The sequence below is a fragment of the Psammomys obesus genome, unplaced genomic scaffold (genome assembly GCF_907164565.1).
Source record: "Psammomys obesus unplaced genomic scaffold, mPsaObe1.curated_primary_1811, whole genome shotgun sequence".
Classification (NCBI taxonomy): domain Eukaryota; kingdom Metazoa; phylum Chordata; class Mammalia; order Rodentia; family Muridae; genus Psammomys; species Psammomys obesus.
Window position 1 is genome coordinate 21,948,223 of NW_026596040.1, and position 17,650 is coordinate 21,965,872.

The 17,650-nt window shown below is 49.8% G+C and overlaps 1 protein-coding gene across 2 annotated transcripts in view; it reads left to right on the forward strand.

The window, feature by feature from the left end:
• The window catches only part of Camk2a (calcium/calmodulin dependent protein kinase II alpha), a 61,816-nt gene that overhangs the window by 4,005 nt on the left and 40,161 nt on the right, over positions 1 to 17,650 (forward strand). For both annotated transcript variants that reach the window (XM_055622951.1, XM_055622952.1), the window contains exon 2: positions 11,351 to 11,445. In XM_055622951.1, the coding sequence (XP_055478926.1) occupies positions 11,351 to 11,445 (95 nt within the window). The remainder of the gene's footprint in view (positions 1 to 11,350; positions 11,446 to 17,650) is intronic.

The following is a 17,650-nucleotide window of genomic DNA, read 5'->3' on the forward strand; positions in this document are numbered from 1 at the left end:
ATGCTGGCAGCACAAGACCTCTTTGAGACATGAGCTCCAATGCTCTGTAGCATATGCTTGGGGCCGCTTTGCCCTTTGCAGAACTGGAAGGAGAGTGGGCAGCATCATGGCGAGAGGACGCTAAGGCACCAGGGCCCCACCTAGAGTCAGGGTTATTCACATCTAAGCCCTCCTACCGGCAGCACTGGGCCTCAAAGTATCTTTCCATCCATTAGCTTAGCCCCCCCAGGGAAGTGGGCAGGGCTTACTCATCCATTTCACAGATGAGCAGACTGGGGCTAAAGGAGGTGGCAGGAAAGCTCAAGAGACTGTGATCTGGTCCTCTGGGAGGCTGCTGAGCAAGGCATACCATCTAGTGCTGCATGTGTGAACCAGCTTTCCTCATGCCTGTGAACCAGAGAAAAGGGGTAGTGGTCATGGTGGTGGTGGCAGAGGCTAGTGAGGGGGATAAATGAGCTGATGTTCATTTTCTAGCCACAGTTCTGCTTTGACTTGGGCTACCTTGGATGAACCACTTGTTTTCTGCGAGCCTCAACTTTTCTGTCAGTAAAATGGGGGTCCTGTCTCTGGAGATGTCTGAAATGCTCCTCTCTGTGGCCTCCATCGATGGAGGACTATAAGGAAGACTTCAGAGCCTGTGCTCCAGCACTGGATGGGCCGTGGAGACCGTGTGTGCATTGCATGAGTAGAGACACCTCATGGAGGGTAGTGATTTGTCCGAGGCCACAGCACGAGGCAATGATATGTAGGGACCAGAGGTCAAAGGATGGGAAACGGGGAGGCAGACAAGACCTGGATGGCAGAGAAAGATGCAAGGACAGGGGAAGGGACAGCCTTTCCCGGCTTCTCCACATCACCAGAGAAGCAGGCAGGCACATGTTCTGGTGCATGCCACAGCCCTCCACCCCCACACAGGCGCCCCCACACAGGCTGAGACACAGTGACACTCTCCAAGCCTTCTCCCTCCCTCCTGCCTTCCTCCAAAGCACAGTGACACTGCTGTCAGCAGCCCCTGCCACCTGGAACTGCAGCCCTCTGTGTGCTGTGAGGGCAGCCCTCTAGGCTAGTGCACACGCATGCACACACACACACACACACACACACACACACACACACACACACACAAGACGGCACAGGACATATAGTATGAATCCAGCTTTCAGTGCAGTGACAGCAAGGATTCACTGGCTGGACTTCTGGGTTCTGTCTCACCATACATCTCTCTCCATTTCTCTGGTCTCTATTTTCCTCTCTCCCACTTCCTGTCCCGGGGCAATCCCTCTGCTCCAGTTCACACTGCCCAAGGTCTGCCCTCTCTCCATGAACTATTATGAAGAGCCTGCCTCAGGCAAGCCAAGTGCCACCCACCCAGCTGACCCCAGCACTGGGCCTCTAGGTCCTTGGGGCTCCATGGCTACATCTAGTATCAGGAAGTGCCATATGGCCTTTGACTCATAGAATGGTAAGAGCCTTTGTACCTTGGGGTCAGATGAGGGAATGAGAATGTGTGTCAAAGGTACACGTCCTCCTCAGGGGACACAATGCGGTTTGTCCAACTCTTCTCTGATTTGCAGAGCCTGCCCTCCAACTTCCAGATGCTAAATCCTAGGAGGAGCAGTAAAAAAGCCTGCATCTGCAGAAGGGACGGCCGGCAGGGTGGTGGAGGTCTGGAAGCCAAATCAAGTACTGGGTAGGGGGGCACTTGAACAGGTCACAGAGCTCTCTTTGGGGCTTGGCACAGACTAAGGATCACAGGGGACAGTGCCTGCAAGTACAGAGCAAGACAGGCAGGCTTACTCTCAGCACCAGAGGGAACTTTTTAAGGACCAGAACTGTTCCTGTTGCCGGCACGCTCAGAAGATGGCACTGATGTGGCAGATAGACTTGCTTTTGTTCACAGCCCTTGGTCTGGTTGGCATCCTCCTAACCAGCCCTCCTGCCCTAACCTAGTAACATGCTTGTGAGCAGGAGTTGGGGGACAGTGAGGGGCTGGGATCATCTCTATTCCACTGAGAATAACTCAGGGCCCAGTGCTGTTGCTTTGTGAACAAGGGACTATGGCCTAGAAGGTTGGTGGCTCACAAGAACTGGGCCTTCCAGCCTCATCTTACTCCAAGGCATGGCTCTTTGCCCACAGAGCATCTCTGATGCTGGGGCAAGTCTCTGGTGTGTGCACCATGGAAGGGACAGGCCAGGTCAGAAGAAGTGAACAAGGAAGTCCCTTTGCCTTTCTTCCATTCTGTCCGATTCTGGCTCTGCCCCTAGGCACTGAGTATATATAAATATAATTTTTCCCCTATCTTTCCTTTTTGTAACCCATTCAAGAAAAGGCATGTGCAACCAAAACAGGGAATATGTTGGAACTTCTGTTGATTCAATGTTCCCTTCAACAAACACAATCTTCTGGTTCTGAGGCCTTCTGTGTCCTCCGAGAAACTTCTGCTGGGTTGGCGGTGGAGCTGGGGGGGGGGGTGCAGGACAATTTGTCCCCACAGCATCTTCTGGAGCCTGGGAGTGGGCGGTGCATTGCCGGGGACAGGAGGAGTGAAGCGAGGTTTCTGCAGCAGGTCCTGGGATGTTCTGGCTGTATTATACGGCGGCATGTGGCCATCTGTTCACAGAGGTCCTAGGGAGAGAGGAAGAGAGGGACATATCAAGCAGAGGACATCCTGGGCCCAGCCCTGTCTTCCTCTCATCAGTTTGCTGTCTGGAACTGACATGGCTCAGTTTTGCTTGCTTATTATTAAGAAAGGATACCATTGCCTAAAAAGAACAAAAAGAAAGAGAGAGAGACAGAGACAGAGAGAGATTATATATATGTAACTTCACCAACCATTGGTGATGGGAAAGATGTGCACAGGGCTGAGAGCTGTAAAAATGCCTGTGTACGATTTCCTCTTTGCTTCCAAGTGGACTCTGCTGGCCACAGCCTTTTTATGATCTTGAGAACTGGGGAATGCTTGTATAAGCTATGGCCGCCCTCCCTGCACACTGCCCTCTTTTTCTAACACATGGAATTCTGCCCATTTCTCACAGACTTAAAGCACAGCTGTGGATCCAAAGTCAGGGCTCTCTCTCTCTCTCTCTCACCCCAACAGTGTAGGGTATTAAAAAACAATGGTCTGAGCCAGAAGGCCTGGTCCAAGTTTCTCAGCCTCAGTGTCTTTACCTGTTGACCTTTGTGATAAGATATATCTGGGCTTGCTAGCTTCCCACATAGCCAGACAGGTCCCACAGGGTGGTCTGACAGGTGACAGGGCTCTGGTGGCCAATCTGAGCTCTTTGCCCTCCTGTAGATGTTTCAATCATACCTGCTTTGAATTCCACATCTTGGGCAGTCAGACCAGGTTTGAATCCTATCCCAGAGAGCAGGTCCATCTGTACTGAGCCAGGAATCTCAGCTTGGCTCAGTGAGGTGGAAGGTTCACAGATCTTAACAGAGGGAACTTTGAGGGAGAGACTGGTTGGAAAACACCTGCCATGTAGCTAGCATCCAAGCAGGAGAATGAATAGCTCAGAGGATGGGACTAGAATTATGAAAGCAAGAGGAGCACATGCGCATAGATCTCTGGGGGTGATGGCTAGAGTGATTAAACCCTTTTGGGGGAGTCACGATTATGAGGTTGAGGAAGAAAGCATGAACAGCCTTTTCCCAGAGCGTCACACAGACACAGGATCATTTTAATGACATTGTAAATGGGTTCATCAAAGCTCAGAGCCTTCCTGGAGGCTGAGCTAGCAGCCCTGGCCCAAGAAAGGAGGAAGAAGTGGCCAGGAGACTGATGCAGAGAGAATAGGGGGGCAGCAGTTGGTAGGCACCTGGCAGAAGGAGTTGAGGATGAACCACAGTGCCACACATTCAGCGTTCCAGGTACCCATAGGGTTGGGTAGGTGAGGCAGATTAGGCCCAGGGGCTGCTGCCAGGGCTGGGGGAAGGGGAGGCACTGGGTGGGCGAGCCTGGCATACGTGTTTCTTCCATGGAGCCTCGGGGGCGGTGACCAGATTGTGGTGGGTTCCCGGAGTGTAGGAGGTGGGAAGAGGAGGCAGCGGATGTCGGACATTTGTTCTGGAAGTTTGGCAGCATGAAGGAAGAGAGAATCAGGCAACCAGTCTGCTGAATTGAGAGGACGGTTGCTTTACTTTATCGGGGGAGGGGTATTTCTGAAAGCAGTCAATGAAGGGAAGTCCCTAAGGACTGGAACCTCAGCGTGCAGGGCAAGTTCGTGAGTAGACTGTCACCAGGAAGTCCCGATGCAGAAATGTTCCTCTGTACTGAAGCCCTGAAGGAAGGTGAAGTGACTGACCTTGGGGTGTCCAGATGGAAGTAAGGCCAGAATTTGTCATTCTCCTCTTTCACATAGGGAAACTGAGGCCCAACGAGATAAGCCAGCTCATAAGCAAGCTGGGTGAGGATTCTGGTCTTCTCATTTTCTGTCTAGTGCCGTTGGTGCTGTCCCCAGATGCCATGGCAACTCTTCAAGGGGTTCTAGCCCAGAGATGATTATGGGCACCTGTGGCTGGCAGTCAGCCACACCCAGGCCACCAGGACACCAGCTCTGATAGTCAGCCAGAAAACAATTTCCCAGTGCGAGTCACTCTTCACAGCCCATTCGCACGTTCCCACATTCTCGGCAGTAGACCCACTTTGCTCTGTCCTCATGCTGTCTGCCTGGCACTGGGTGGGGCCTCCTTGCAGGCTCATATTCATTCCTGGTGCACACACCCGGGCGAGACTGCTCAGCCCTGAGGAGAATCTCCTTCCCTCCTTGCCAGGCCCCCCGCCTTTCCCCCAGGCTCAGCAGATAGGGTCCATTTTGTTTCCGATGAGGCTGGCTGTTTTCATCCTCTCGAATGTAACGATGCCCATGCAAGACATCTTTTCTTGAGCATTTACTGTACTCCAGGGACTCTGCTGAACAGATTGCCTGCTTCATTATCGCATTGAATCCTTGAAGCAACTGCTCAGGGTGGGGACTCTATTGTCCGAATTTTATGGGGGAGGAGGCAGACAAACTAAGATGACATCACTTGCTAGTAAGGAACAATGATGGCGATTTAAACTTGGGCCAGATTGTTCTTACTTGCCAACACGATAGAAGCCATTGACTGGGATCCTACACTGAAGCAGACAGTATGTCTGCTGTGCTGTAGAGTCTGTCTACAGCAGTCTCTGTGCTGTAGACTCAACCTTTCCTCAGCCTCATGTTGCCAGTGAAGAAACTAAAGCCCATGGTGCCCACCCCTGTCTAAGTTCTCCCAGAATGGCTGAGACCTTAAAGTTCCTCTGGTGTCTGCTGTCTTCGGCTCACACATATACCTCTCCCTACCTGCATCATCTCTTGATCACACGGATAAACTCTGAGGATGGCACAAGTGTGCTGCATCATCACACAGACTCAGCTAGGGCCAGGGGCTAAGACCCGCCTGTGTCCAAATGTCTGCCCCCACCCCCTTGTTCCACTTTCCCTCCATTGCCTTTCCCTTCCTCTACACTTCACAGTCTACCCTCCCTCTCTCCACCCAGAACACTGCTCAGCCTTGTTCTTGGGCTAAAGAAACACCCTCCTACCAGGAACCCAGGGGCGCTTTCACAGGTATTCTCAAGAAATTCCCCTTACCCCACTCCAGCATCCCCTCTTCTCTTTCTGTGGAGCCATTTCTTCCCCATACCTTCTCCATCTTGGCTTCCTGATGCTCCTGCTCTGCCCTAGCCTGCCTACCCACCTGCTGGACTCCTTCTCAGACCCCTGGGCGGAGTGGGCTGGCTCTTTCTATTTGCCAAGGCTTCTGGGTTGTGGTCTATTGCTCACACAAGGACAAGAATGAACAAACATGTTTTTTCTAAACAAAAGATGAAGAAAGCAGAAGTGAGGATGGCAGACTGGCTGGCTCCCTCTCAGTTTGACTCCCTGATTCTCATCTACCCCGTTTGTCTAATCCCCACCATGACAGGAAGAGAGCCTTCTCTGTATAGATGGAACGCCAAAGCTGAAGGGTTAAGAGGAGCCCTGAGTTCAGGCCTCTGCTCCCTCAATAAGCCCCTAGCATCCTCTGCTCTGTGTCCTGTGGTCCTACTCCTGGGCCAAGAGCTCTGCACCGACCACCTCACCTATTTTCCCAGAGCACCCAGAGCGGTGATGCCACTGCTCTCTTAAGGCGAGAAAGAAGATCAGAGGGTCAGTTAGGGGCCAACCAGGACTGAACCTCTTAGAGCCAGGAGGAAAGTCACCTGAGTTCCCTTCACTGCCTCCCTAGAAATATTCCTTCTCGCATGGGGCTAGAGTTTCCAGATCTGTGAAATGGGGATCACAACTCTGATTTCTTCATGATGCTGTGGGATCAAAAGAAGTCTAGCAGTACCCAGGCTTGAGAGTTCCTGTATCTTAGGGTTAGCAGCTGGGTCATGACTTGGGAGGGGCCTCCCCTGAGTCCCTGAGGAAGGCTGTGTACCTTGCCCCTGGGCAACATGCTCAGGATGTCCTTTGGTGTGGGGGAGGGCTCAGCGTCCCTGCATAGCAACCCTTGGCTTATAGGAAAGCTGTGTTGTTCTTGTTCAGTGAGGGAGGCTTGTCTGGTTCAGTAGATGTGGCTCCTAGGCCCCTGCTCCTTGGGTTCCATGAAGCTGCCGGCACACAGTCCATTGGGTGGCCCCATTAAGGCTGATTTCAGGCTGTGGGATATGTAATAGGACAAGAAAGACTGCCTACAGAGGAGAGAGAGTTAAAATCTCTGTCTCTCTGTCTATCTCTCTGTGTCTGTCTGTCTGTCTCTCTCCTTCAGATGTTTGATACAGGGTTCTCAAGTATCCCGTGTAGCTGGGGATGACTTTTAGTTCCTGGTTTTCTTTCTTCTACTTACCGAGTACTGGGATTAAAGGGGCATGACAGGAGCACTCTGTCACCTGAGCTACATCCCCAAGTCCCCTCCGCTTTTGATAGGGTCACATTAGACCTGTAACCCAGGCTGCCCTCAAACTTATGGTCTTCCTGTCTCAGCCTCTGGAGTGCTGGTATTACAGATGTGTTCCACACCAACTATATTTTTAGAGGCATCTATATTTTTAAAGGTTTCCCTAGTCAATACCGTAGCAGTCAGCTTTCTGGCCACTGATGTAAAGTCTTATGGAGGGGTGTGTGTGTGTGTGTGTGTGTGTGTGTGTGTGTGTGTGTGTGTGTGTATTGTAGTGTTGCAATTGATTGCATCTACCTGACTCACACTAATGGAGGTTTAGCCAGGAACCCAGCATGGGTCAGGTCCTAGTGAATAAGGCAAGGCCCTACCAGCTTTAGGTAGCTCAGAACCCTTCCCAGATGAGGCCACTGAAACATTTCCCTTTAAGGCCTCAGGGGACTCAAGGTTGACAGCTGGGCAAGAACCTAATAATGGGTTTCAGGTCCATTTCTCTGCCTTGGTAAGATGGATGTCTCTGAAATACCAGTTGCCTCCTTGTCTTCAAACGTCTATTTCTGTCCTCAGTGCTCTTGACTGAAATCCTTTTGCTGGCCTCATTTCTGTTCCTTTCACTGTTATCTAAAATCACTTCCTTATCTTGCCAGTTGCTAGTTACTGGTTCTTGACACTAGGTACCAAGTGCTAGATGCTAGGTTCCAGATGCTGAGTGTTGGGTACTAAGTGCTAAGTACCTTGTGCTAAGCATATCAACTCACTAGTTGGGTGGGAGAGACAAGAAAGAGGATAAGCAGCCCCCATGAGGGCCAAGTCAGAGAGGGGCTGGGATCATAAGACTGACAGAATATATAATATGCAAGTCTTTTTAGCTATTTTTATGGTACAGGGCTGCTAAAATTCTTATATTTCCTGAAAAATAGGAGTGATGGGCATTTTTCGTTCTCATATCTGGCCTTTGACCCCAACTCCTGATACCAAACTCTTAACCCCCCTGGGATTTCCAGGAGAAACATCTTCGGTTCTTACGAGGTGACTCATTGTGGGTTTTTGTATGGAGGTGGCTATCAAAAAAACCAAGCGCTGATTGGAGGCTTGGACCCTCCTGCCTCAGTCTTCATTCTCTGGAGAGATGAGAGGACTGGAAATCAAGACAGTGACTGAACACAGTTACATGATGAAGTCACCACAAAGACTCCACAGGTGCAGAGTCCTTCCCAGACACCTTCTGGGAAATGGACACATGCAAGTGGCAACAGAGGGGTAGAGCTCCTGTGCTCCAATCTCCCAGGCTCTGGCCTCCGTTCCTTTTTATCCAGCTGCTCATCTGTATTCTCCACATGTCTTAGATTGCATAACAAACTAGCAGATGCGTTCTCCTGAGTTCGGTAAGGCACCACAGAAAAATTCTCCAGTTTGAGAGTGGTGGTAAGAGCCCCTTATTGTTAGCAAGTTTGTACAGGGGCATGAGCGACCCGGTGAGCTGCTTCTTGCAGTTGGCACCTGAAGTGAGGGCATAGCACTGTGGAATGGAGCTCTTAACCTGTAGAGGTGGCTTAACTCTAGCTGGCATCATAACTGATTTGCAAGATGTGCAATGAGGGTACAGACAGCGAGAGGACTGGTTGTCATAAAAGAAGCCATCTTTATTTGGTGGCCAATGTTGAGTGTGTTGGGGTGACTAATGGCAGGTAAGCTTTTCCTACACAGGGACTTCATGGAGTACAGTGCAGACCCTGTAGCAGAGACAGTGTCTCAAGGAGGTGACGGGGGTCTCTCTGCTTTCTTATTGGTGAAGAGTAGGTAGGACTTGACAGCCCTGGGACAGCCTATTTTTATGTGAGGCCTTCAGTGTACATGCGATTCTGGTCATTCCTTTCTTCCTTGTCCTCTGCCATTTCCCAGCCACTTACTTCTTGCTGCCCTGAGTTCATCCAGGTAGAGTGTGTCCAACTAGGGTCTATGCCAGACTGAAAGCTCCCTTGGGGTCCACCAGCAATTGCTCCTGCCTCACATGTTAATGGCAAGAAGAGAGACTCTGGCCCGGCTTTCCGGATATTAGGATTCACTGGAATCATCCAAGCATCTTGGGCCTGCTTGTCATCTTAGGTGTGGGGGTGGAAGTTTGGAGGCTATTGAGAACCAAGCATGGCCAGCAGCAGGAAGTTGGAGGGGTACTCGGTGAGGGTGTTAAAAGCCCAGAAGTGCAAATATTTGAGGCCCAGGTTCAACTTCACTTGCAATCTGCAGTATGAACTTGAGCACTCTACACACGGCTGTACCCTGGAGCTGAGTGTCTTGAACCCTACTCCACACGTGAGGCCTCTGAACTATGGTTTTGCACTGTGTCTGGATGGTTCATACAGCACACTAGCACCTGGGCAGTCTCCCCAGGCTCTCTCTCTCTTCTGGCCATTAGTGTGAGGACAGTAACGGCTGTGACACAGTGCCCCTCAGAAGCCTCTCCTGTGACGTGCAGAGCTGACAAGATGGGCTCCGTGGAGAAGTGCAAAATGGTAGTGCAAGCTGAGGTCCAGCCCTCAAGCTAGTTTCTTTTGGTTCTGTGCTTAAATTCTTTTGGAGTAAGGAGCCAACATTTAAAAACCAGGGAATTTCTTGTCAATATCCAGACTTTTCCTTTTCCTTAAAAAGCTGAACACTGCCCTTTCCCCATGACAACAGCCATGCTCAGCTTGTGAGCTCGGAGACGCACAGCTCCCATCCCCACTTCTCTTCCAATCGCTGACACTTCAAGAGTAAAATTCCAGGAGCTGCTTAAAGCATGTTAAAAAGATGTTCGACCTTGCTCCTGAAACCGAACGTAGGGACTGGAATGGGGACATGACTTGGTGGGTAAAAGCGCTGGTTCCACAAGCCTGAGGACCCAAGTTCCAATATCCAGCACCCACATAAAGAGCCAAGCACTGCTGCGTGTGCCCTCAGTCCCAGCACTGGGGGTACAGGGACAGGAGGATCCCGAGAATTGGCGGGGCAGCCATCTTAGATGAAACGGCCAGCTTCCAGCTCGGCGAGAAACTGAGGCAATAAGGCAGATCATGACAGAGGGAGACTTCTGACATCCCACTCTGGCCATGGTGCTTGTCTGAGCACATGCATCGGCACGCTCATGTACGCGCACCACACACAGACACACAAATCACATCTTCTACCCCTTTTACTAGAAAACAAAACAAAACAAAAGCTCAGTAACACACCACATTGACAAGGGCAGAGAAAAATGGTCTACATACATCTTGTGTGTGCATGTGTGTGAATGCATGTGTGTGTGTGACATTTCAGACTCAACCCATAACATATAGTGTTAGAAAAAATAAGGTTATACAACTTCGTTATCAATCAAAATTACTAAATACTATCTGCCATCTCTGACCAAAAAACATTAGTACATGGAGGCTTATTCCAGGGCTCAGGAAATATAATTTTTGTTTATTTGTTTGTCTGTTTTTGCTTTTTGAGACAGGGTCTCTATGTAGGCCTAGCTGTCCTGGGACATATTAGGTATATCAGGCTGGCCTTGAACTCACAGAGATATCTGCTTGCCTCTATCTCCAGGGTGCTAGGATTAATGTAATTCTAATGTACACAAATGAAATTATTGGGGTGTTGTTTCTAACAGCTAGCGATTGAACCTAACCTGCCTGCCTTTCAATTGGAGAAACTGGCAAGGCCACTAGGTTATGGGATAGTCATATAATTACTTATTATGTAATTAAGAGCCTTTTATGAGGGAGGGTCATCAAAACATATTAACTGCATTGGGTGTGATGGCTTATGCCTTTAATTCCAACACTTAGGAGGCAGAGGCAGGTGGATCTGAGTTCTAGGCCAGTCTGATCAACATGAATTCTAGGCCAGCCAGGGCTACATAATCAGACCATGTCTCAAAGAGGGGAAAAAAGTTAACTACAGAAAGGATAAAGAAACAGAATAGTATTCCTACCTGGTGCTGTGTGTGAGAAGAAGATCTGCAAGGACAGACTCCAGGCCCCAGCACCAGAGGCCATGGTGGAGAGGACCCCTGATAGGCTGGGGCTTAGGAGTGGAGGTAGGACTTTTCAGGGTCTATGTATTTACCTCCTTTGAACTTGAAGCTACGTAATGCATTACTTGTTCAAAGAACAAAGCTCTAAAGATTCTCAGAGACCTAGATTCTGTGGTTCTCACTCCAGGTTTCTAACGTTTTATAACTTGGTGACCTAACTTTTATATAGACCCAGAAGGCTCATCATACATGAGGCCAAGGATCTGGCCCCCACCTGAATCTCCCTGACCTGTGCCTCCCTTCGCCAGGCCCAGCAGCCTTTGTGACATAGTTGGCTCTGATGAAGGGTTCGTTTCCTGTGTGGTACAGCTGTAGGACATCTTGGTAGCCTGGGGTACAGCTCTCAGGCCCCTCACTGCTTCATGTTCTCTGTCCTCCAGGGGAGCCTTCTCTGTGGTGCGCAGGTGTGTGAAGGTGCTGGCTGGCCAGGAGTATGCTGCCAAGATCATCAACACCAAGAAGCTCTCAGCCAGAGGTAAGTTCCTCAGAGCCTGCCCACTCTGCCATAGATAGTACTTGCCCTGGGCCTGAACCCCAAGCTTGACCCCTGGGGAGACACTGTTGGCAGGCTAAGAGGCTCTTTCTTCTGAGAGTGTGATGAGAATAGACCCTTCATTTTCCTTCCTCAGGGAATCCAGGCTAGAGGTTACAGCATCTCCTAGATAAACCAAGTCCTCAGGACTCCTCCCTCCCCCTCTCCTCTGCTATGCCCTTCATGGCTTGTCTCCCAACCTCTGCTGTTGCTATCTCTCTGCTGGGTGTTTAGCCTGGCTCCTTTTATAGGCAGCCCTTTCTCTTCTTCCAGGTCTCCATTCAAGGTCACATCCTTAAAAGCAGTTCCCTTGCTTTCTCTAATCTCCATTTTCTCTTTCTACTATTTTTTTTTTTTTACTTCCATGTGGCCTTCCCCTGACTCACCCCATTCTGTTCACCTCTTTGACCTCTTGCTTAATCCCTGGTTCACAGTGACTCTGAGCCCCATTAGAGTGGATGGGACTCACCCACTGCTCTGTGCTCAGCACCCAGGACAGCGCCCTCAGAGGGCCTTGGTGCTGTGACCTGTCTGCGGCTCTGCTCCCACCTCCCACCACACCAGTGTTTGCATAGGTGCTCTAAGGCGTGGCCTGGATTTGAAAAGGACATCCAGCTAGTTCTAGCTTGCAGAGGCCTTCAGAACTCTGGCTCCCACATCTCAGAATTGATCCTGGCCGGTAACAACAGCATCCCTGGGAGATGGTCCCCGTGCAGACCTAAAACAGTTAAACTTGCCTCTTAATAAGATGCCCAGGGGTCACTGGAGTTTGGGTAGTCTGACCAGAAGACTCCTGGTCATTGTTGTGTGTGTAGGACAGTAGAAGGTGACCAAGCTAGTGTATTGGCAAGCTGACATCCAACCCGGATAGAGGCCCTGAAGACTGTCTGGTATGAAGAGAATTCTGTTGGGTGAGGTGGTTGCAGAATCATGGGAGAGGGGTACAGTGTTTGATTGTTTAGTAGGCTGCAACTGTCTGGATGAGGGCCCAGCAGGTGCAGGGCTTATGAAGGTCCTGCGAATACTGTACAGGGTGTTCATCCTGCTCTCTGTGGGCCTCCCAGCATGCCCTGGACTGGCCTGTGGTAGCTGCCTTTTGTCTCCAGCTGTGTTGTCTGGCCCACAGTGCTCTCTCTATTTGCTTACTTTTCTGCGTCCTGCAAGGAAGAGAGGCTGTGAGGGTCCCCAGCTGGCATGATTAGTGTAAAAAGGCCACGCCTGTGGAAGGTCTGGAGGCAGAGCCACAGGCAAGGAGCCGGGTAAACAGGAAGCACTCCTGAAGTGCTGCTTTCTGTTGGCAGGCCTGACTGAAGCAGTCTTCTGTTGTTGTTGTGTGTAGTTGTACCTCAGTTTCCTGAGACACTAGAGATAGGCCTGGAGCAGTGGTTTTCGACCTTCCTAATGCCTGGAACCTTTAATGCAGTTCCTCATGTTGTGGTGACTCCCAAGCATAAAATTATTTTTGTTGCTACTTCATAACTGTAACTTTGCTACTGTTATGAATCATAATGTAAATATCTGGTATGCAGGGTATCTGATATGCGATGTCATTGACCCACACACAGGGGTCGCAACCCACGTGTTGAGAACCCCTGGGCTACAGTAATGATAGGTCAAGTTTTGCCCTCAAGAGGAACATGAAGAGATCTGATAGACTAAGATGAGAAGGAAGGAGAGGAGGACCTCCCCTATCAGTGGACTTGGGGAGAGGCATTCGTGAAGAAGGGGGAGGGAAGGTGGGACTAGGAGGGGAGGAGGGAGGGGTTTATGGGGGGATACAAAGTGAATAAAGTGTAATTAATAAAAGTTAAAAAAAAAAAAAAAGAGTGTATCATGCTGGCGTTCTTGGACCGGCTCACCGCTACCTCAGGGGACATACACTGAGACAGAGGGCATCATAAAAACCTGCTTGGGAAGGTGATTTAGCATTTCTGGACAGCAGAGATTGGCCATGCCAGGCAGCCACTACTCAAGCCTTCTCTGTCTGACTTTCTGTCGAGACCTTGACAAGTAATCCTGCCTAGGAGACTAGGGGCAGGGCACTGGTATAAGGGAATTTCTGGAGACCTGCTGCTGCTTGCCAGCCCTGCCAGCAGGGAGGAGTGCAGAGATTCCTTGAGCTGTGTCTCTGCCGTGTCACTCGCCTCCACGGGGGGCTTTAAAGCTGTCACATTCGGCAATATTCTCCAAACTTCTCCCGCTGCCTCTCTGGGATGACTTCCTGCAGCTCTCAGCAGGAGCTGAACCCACCCAGGGCTTCTACCCACCCTTCCCAGCAAGCTGTGGCTTCCCCTAAGCACACCCTGCCTGACCTCCTCTAACAAGTACTTCCCACCCCAGGGAGATAGTTTTATACATATTTTGAAATTAGTTCTTAAGAAAACAAAACAACCACCAAAAAAAAAAAAAAAAAAAAAAAAAAAAAAAAAAAAAAAAAAAAAAAACAAAAAAAAAAAAAAAAAAAAAAAAAAAAAAAAAAAAAAAAAAAAAAAACCCTCATGTGTCATTCAAAGAAACCAAAATGAATTTTGCCCATTCCCTTCCCTGCCACTCCCCACTTCCAGTCTCAAAAACAAAATGCAACCTCCTGAGCTCCACCCTGGAGCCAAATTGTCTCAGCAAAGCTCTTTGATTGCAAAACTATTGGCGTAGTAGATGGCAGCCATGTGCTCTGGGCTGGGCCCCACAAGGGCCTTCTCGGGCTCTAGGCTCAGTCTCATGGCATAGGCTCTGACCGTCTTTGAGCTTCACTGAGACCCCTATACAGGATCCCTCAGGAAGCTTTGAGCTTCTTAAGTTTGTCTTCCCCACACTCTCCTGGCATCCCTGATCTTTGGGTTATTTCGCTCATATCCCAGGATGGGGAACAGCCTTCCTTGCTCCCAATGCTCTCTCCCCAATTCATCATCCCTCCGGTGCTTACCGCTTGCAGGAGCCCAGTCTCTCTAAGGAGAAGCCCTGTAGTCTGTGCTTGTATGGCTCTGACCCTGCCTGGCCCTGCTGGGATTATCTGGCTCCTGGCACTAGACTGTTCTCCAATTTAGCATCAATACCTCAAGATGGTAACTACAGTCACCATGGATATTGTCACCATGGATATTAGGGGCCATGTTCTCAGGTACCAGCAGGGTGTGGAGACTCTAAACTTCCCTGGATGCCTCATCACTCTGAGCTGCTTCTGCCAGGCTTCGACTGAGTCATGCACTAATTGATTATCAGTGCAGTGATTATGAGCAGGAACTGACACGCAGCTCTGCCACTTGCTTGCGTTAGGAGCTTGGATAGCCTCTCAGCTACTCCATGCTAGGCCCCCAGAATGCGGCAGTAACCGGTAGACAAGGCTATGTTCCCACAGGCCTGTTTTCTCAGGAATGAGATTGGATGACACATGAAATATACCTAGAAACTGAGTAGAGTGAAGAGGAGAGGAGTGTTACCAAGAAAATCAGATGAGTGTGGTGACATACATAATTTAATTCTAGCAGCGCTGAGGCAGAGGCAGGCTGATCTCTGTGAGTTCAAGGCCAGCCTGGTCTACACAGTGAGTTTTAGTATAACCAGGGCTACAGCATAGAAAGACTCTGCCTTAAAAGAAAGATCAGACCTGGTGATGGAAAGTGATGAAGTGATGGACAGGGAGATCTTTTTTTCTTTTTTCTTTTCTTGAAAAGGCAGCCGGGAAAGCTCTCTAAGAAAGGAAGTGAGTTGTTCTGGGATCTGTCAGAGGACCGGGGAAGGAAAGCAGCATAAGAAAGCCCAGGGAAGGAGTACCCCAGAAAGAGGGCACAGCAAGCCAAAGACTATAAGATAAGAAGCATGGTATATTCGAGGCCAGAAAGAATGAGTGTAAATGGGCTTCAGGGCTGACATGCTGGGTAAAGCCTTAGGTTATGTAAACACACCATAAAGCTGTTAGTCAAATACCCAGGAGAGGCAGGACCTTATTTATTAAAAAAATTAAAAAAAAAAAAAAAAGGCCTTGGCCACCATAGACAAATAGCTAGGATGGGGAGTTTGCCAGTCAGTCTAGAAGTGAGGTCCTCAGAGCTCTGAGTTCTGAAAGGCTGTCTTGACCAGTGACATTGACTAAACGACTACCGCTTTACCGCTGGGCTTCACTCTCTCTTCCTTATACACACCGGAGCAAGAACAGTCAAGAGCATTGCAGCTAGCACTGCCTCAGCACCTGAGCTTCTCAGTGCGTTAGAAAATGAAACCTGACAAACAGGGCTGTGAAATCCTGCGCAATGTTCTGTTCACGTGCGGCAGACAGGCCTGGCTGATGGGGGAAAGCCACCGTGCAGGGCGGCCGTGTCATGCCCGAGGCTGGCGTCAGATTTGGCAGTTCCAGCAGGGATAGCTGGTAACCAGACAGAGTTTAAAGTTTTGTGACCGGTGATTTGTCCCAGTCCTGTAGAATTTGTCTGTAGCACGCGTTCTTAGGTCATCTCACATGCAGAAAGCGGCACAGTTCCAGGTTTAGACTTAGTCACCATCTCTCTTAGTGTGCCTGGACCAAAAGATCCCAGTCCTTCTCATAAGCTGAACTTCGACTCTTCAGCTCGCTGGTTCCAATGTGGGTGAAGGAGAGGTACACGTGGAGCCAGGGCCTGGTTGGGGTCTCCTTCTCTGTCTAGGACTCAGCACCTCTGAGGTGCCTGAAGGTTTCGAAGGAGCCTGGGAGGGAGAGGGGAGCGGGGTATGTGGAGCTCATCTGGCTTTGCAACCCAGCCTCACTCCCTGCAGCCTGCAGCAGGCTTTCAGCTGGGGAGCTGAGCCTATTGAATCAGAATTGGACTTAATTGCTTTGCTGATGGCAAAGCCACATTTCAGCATTGATCTTGGCTTCTGCAGCCCACAGAGGGCACTAGAGCAATTGCTCTAGTGGAGGAAGCAGGAGAGAGGAGGGCTTTCTCCATCTTTGCCACCCTCCAGAGGACCTGTCTGCTCTGGGGCTAAGGTTCTAGTCTTGTGGTCGGCCCTGGACTGTAGCGTGAATGTCCTTCTATGGGCCCCCACTTCCCTCTGGGGCCCAGGCAGGCAGAGGTAATAGTTGTGAGTCAGATTACAGACAATAGTACAACAGGGTTTAAAGACCAGCTTAAGTCATACTGCATGGGCTAGGTACTAAACTCCTCCATCCTCTGTGAGGCCAGAAAAATGACAGTATCCCCCTAAGGACTGCTTGAAAGGTATGCAAATGCTCTGCCCCATGCCTGGCATCAAGGTTGAGAGTCTCTGACTAGAAAAATCTGAACTCTGAGGGTGGATGTAATACAATAAGCCAAACATTCTACACCAGGAAAAACTGGATTTTATGCATGAAACCATGAGAAATGTCTTATAAAACTACCTTTAGGTGCTGACTTTGGCAGTACATGTATTGAAGTCAAGTTACCCTTAGGGTGTATGTGTGTAAGACATAAACACACTCTGTGGTTAGACTGCAGTCCCATCTCTAAGACAACTCATTACGTATATGCAGATATTCCAAAACCCCAAATCTCAAACACTTTTGGTCCCTGGTCTCAAGTGTTTTAGACAAAGGATACTCAGCCTTCATCTCACATTTGCTAGAGCAATTTCTCTTTAAATGTTTTGTCTCCTTAACTCAAGAATCAACTACTCAATTGTGGAAGAACAGTACAAAGGGAACTGGAGATTGCACAAGGGCCTGCAGCCCCAAGGCTGCCCCTGGCTGGGGACGTGTGTCCTTCTCTGTGCAATTCTGACAGTGGTGCCACAGACCACTATGGCAGACACTGACTGGGGTGTGGCTATGATTGTTCCTAGCAGCCTAGGGCAGAGACTACAGGCAGCAGAACTTATACAAGCTCTTGCTGGTGGGTGGAAGACAAAGGGTCTTGGACAGAGGTCCTGGGAGACAGGGGTACAGGCTCTGGGCCAGCCCCCAGGGAGGTACACAGCAAGTTCAATCATGTAAGTTCTTTGCAGATGTCTATCCTTGGTTCCAGGGAAGGGCTGCTGGGGTACAGCTCTTCAGAAGAAAACAGTCACTGCTTTAGGAAGCTTGCCTTATCCATCCATCCTTCTATCCATCCATCCATCCACTCATCAACCCATCCATCCAATCATTCACCCATCCATCCATCCATTTACCTACCCTCCCATCTACCCATTCATCCAT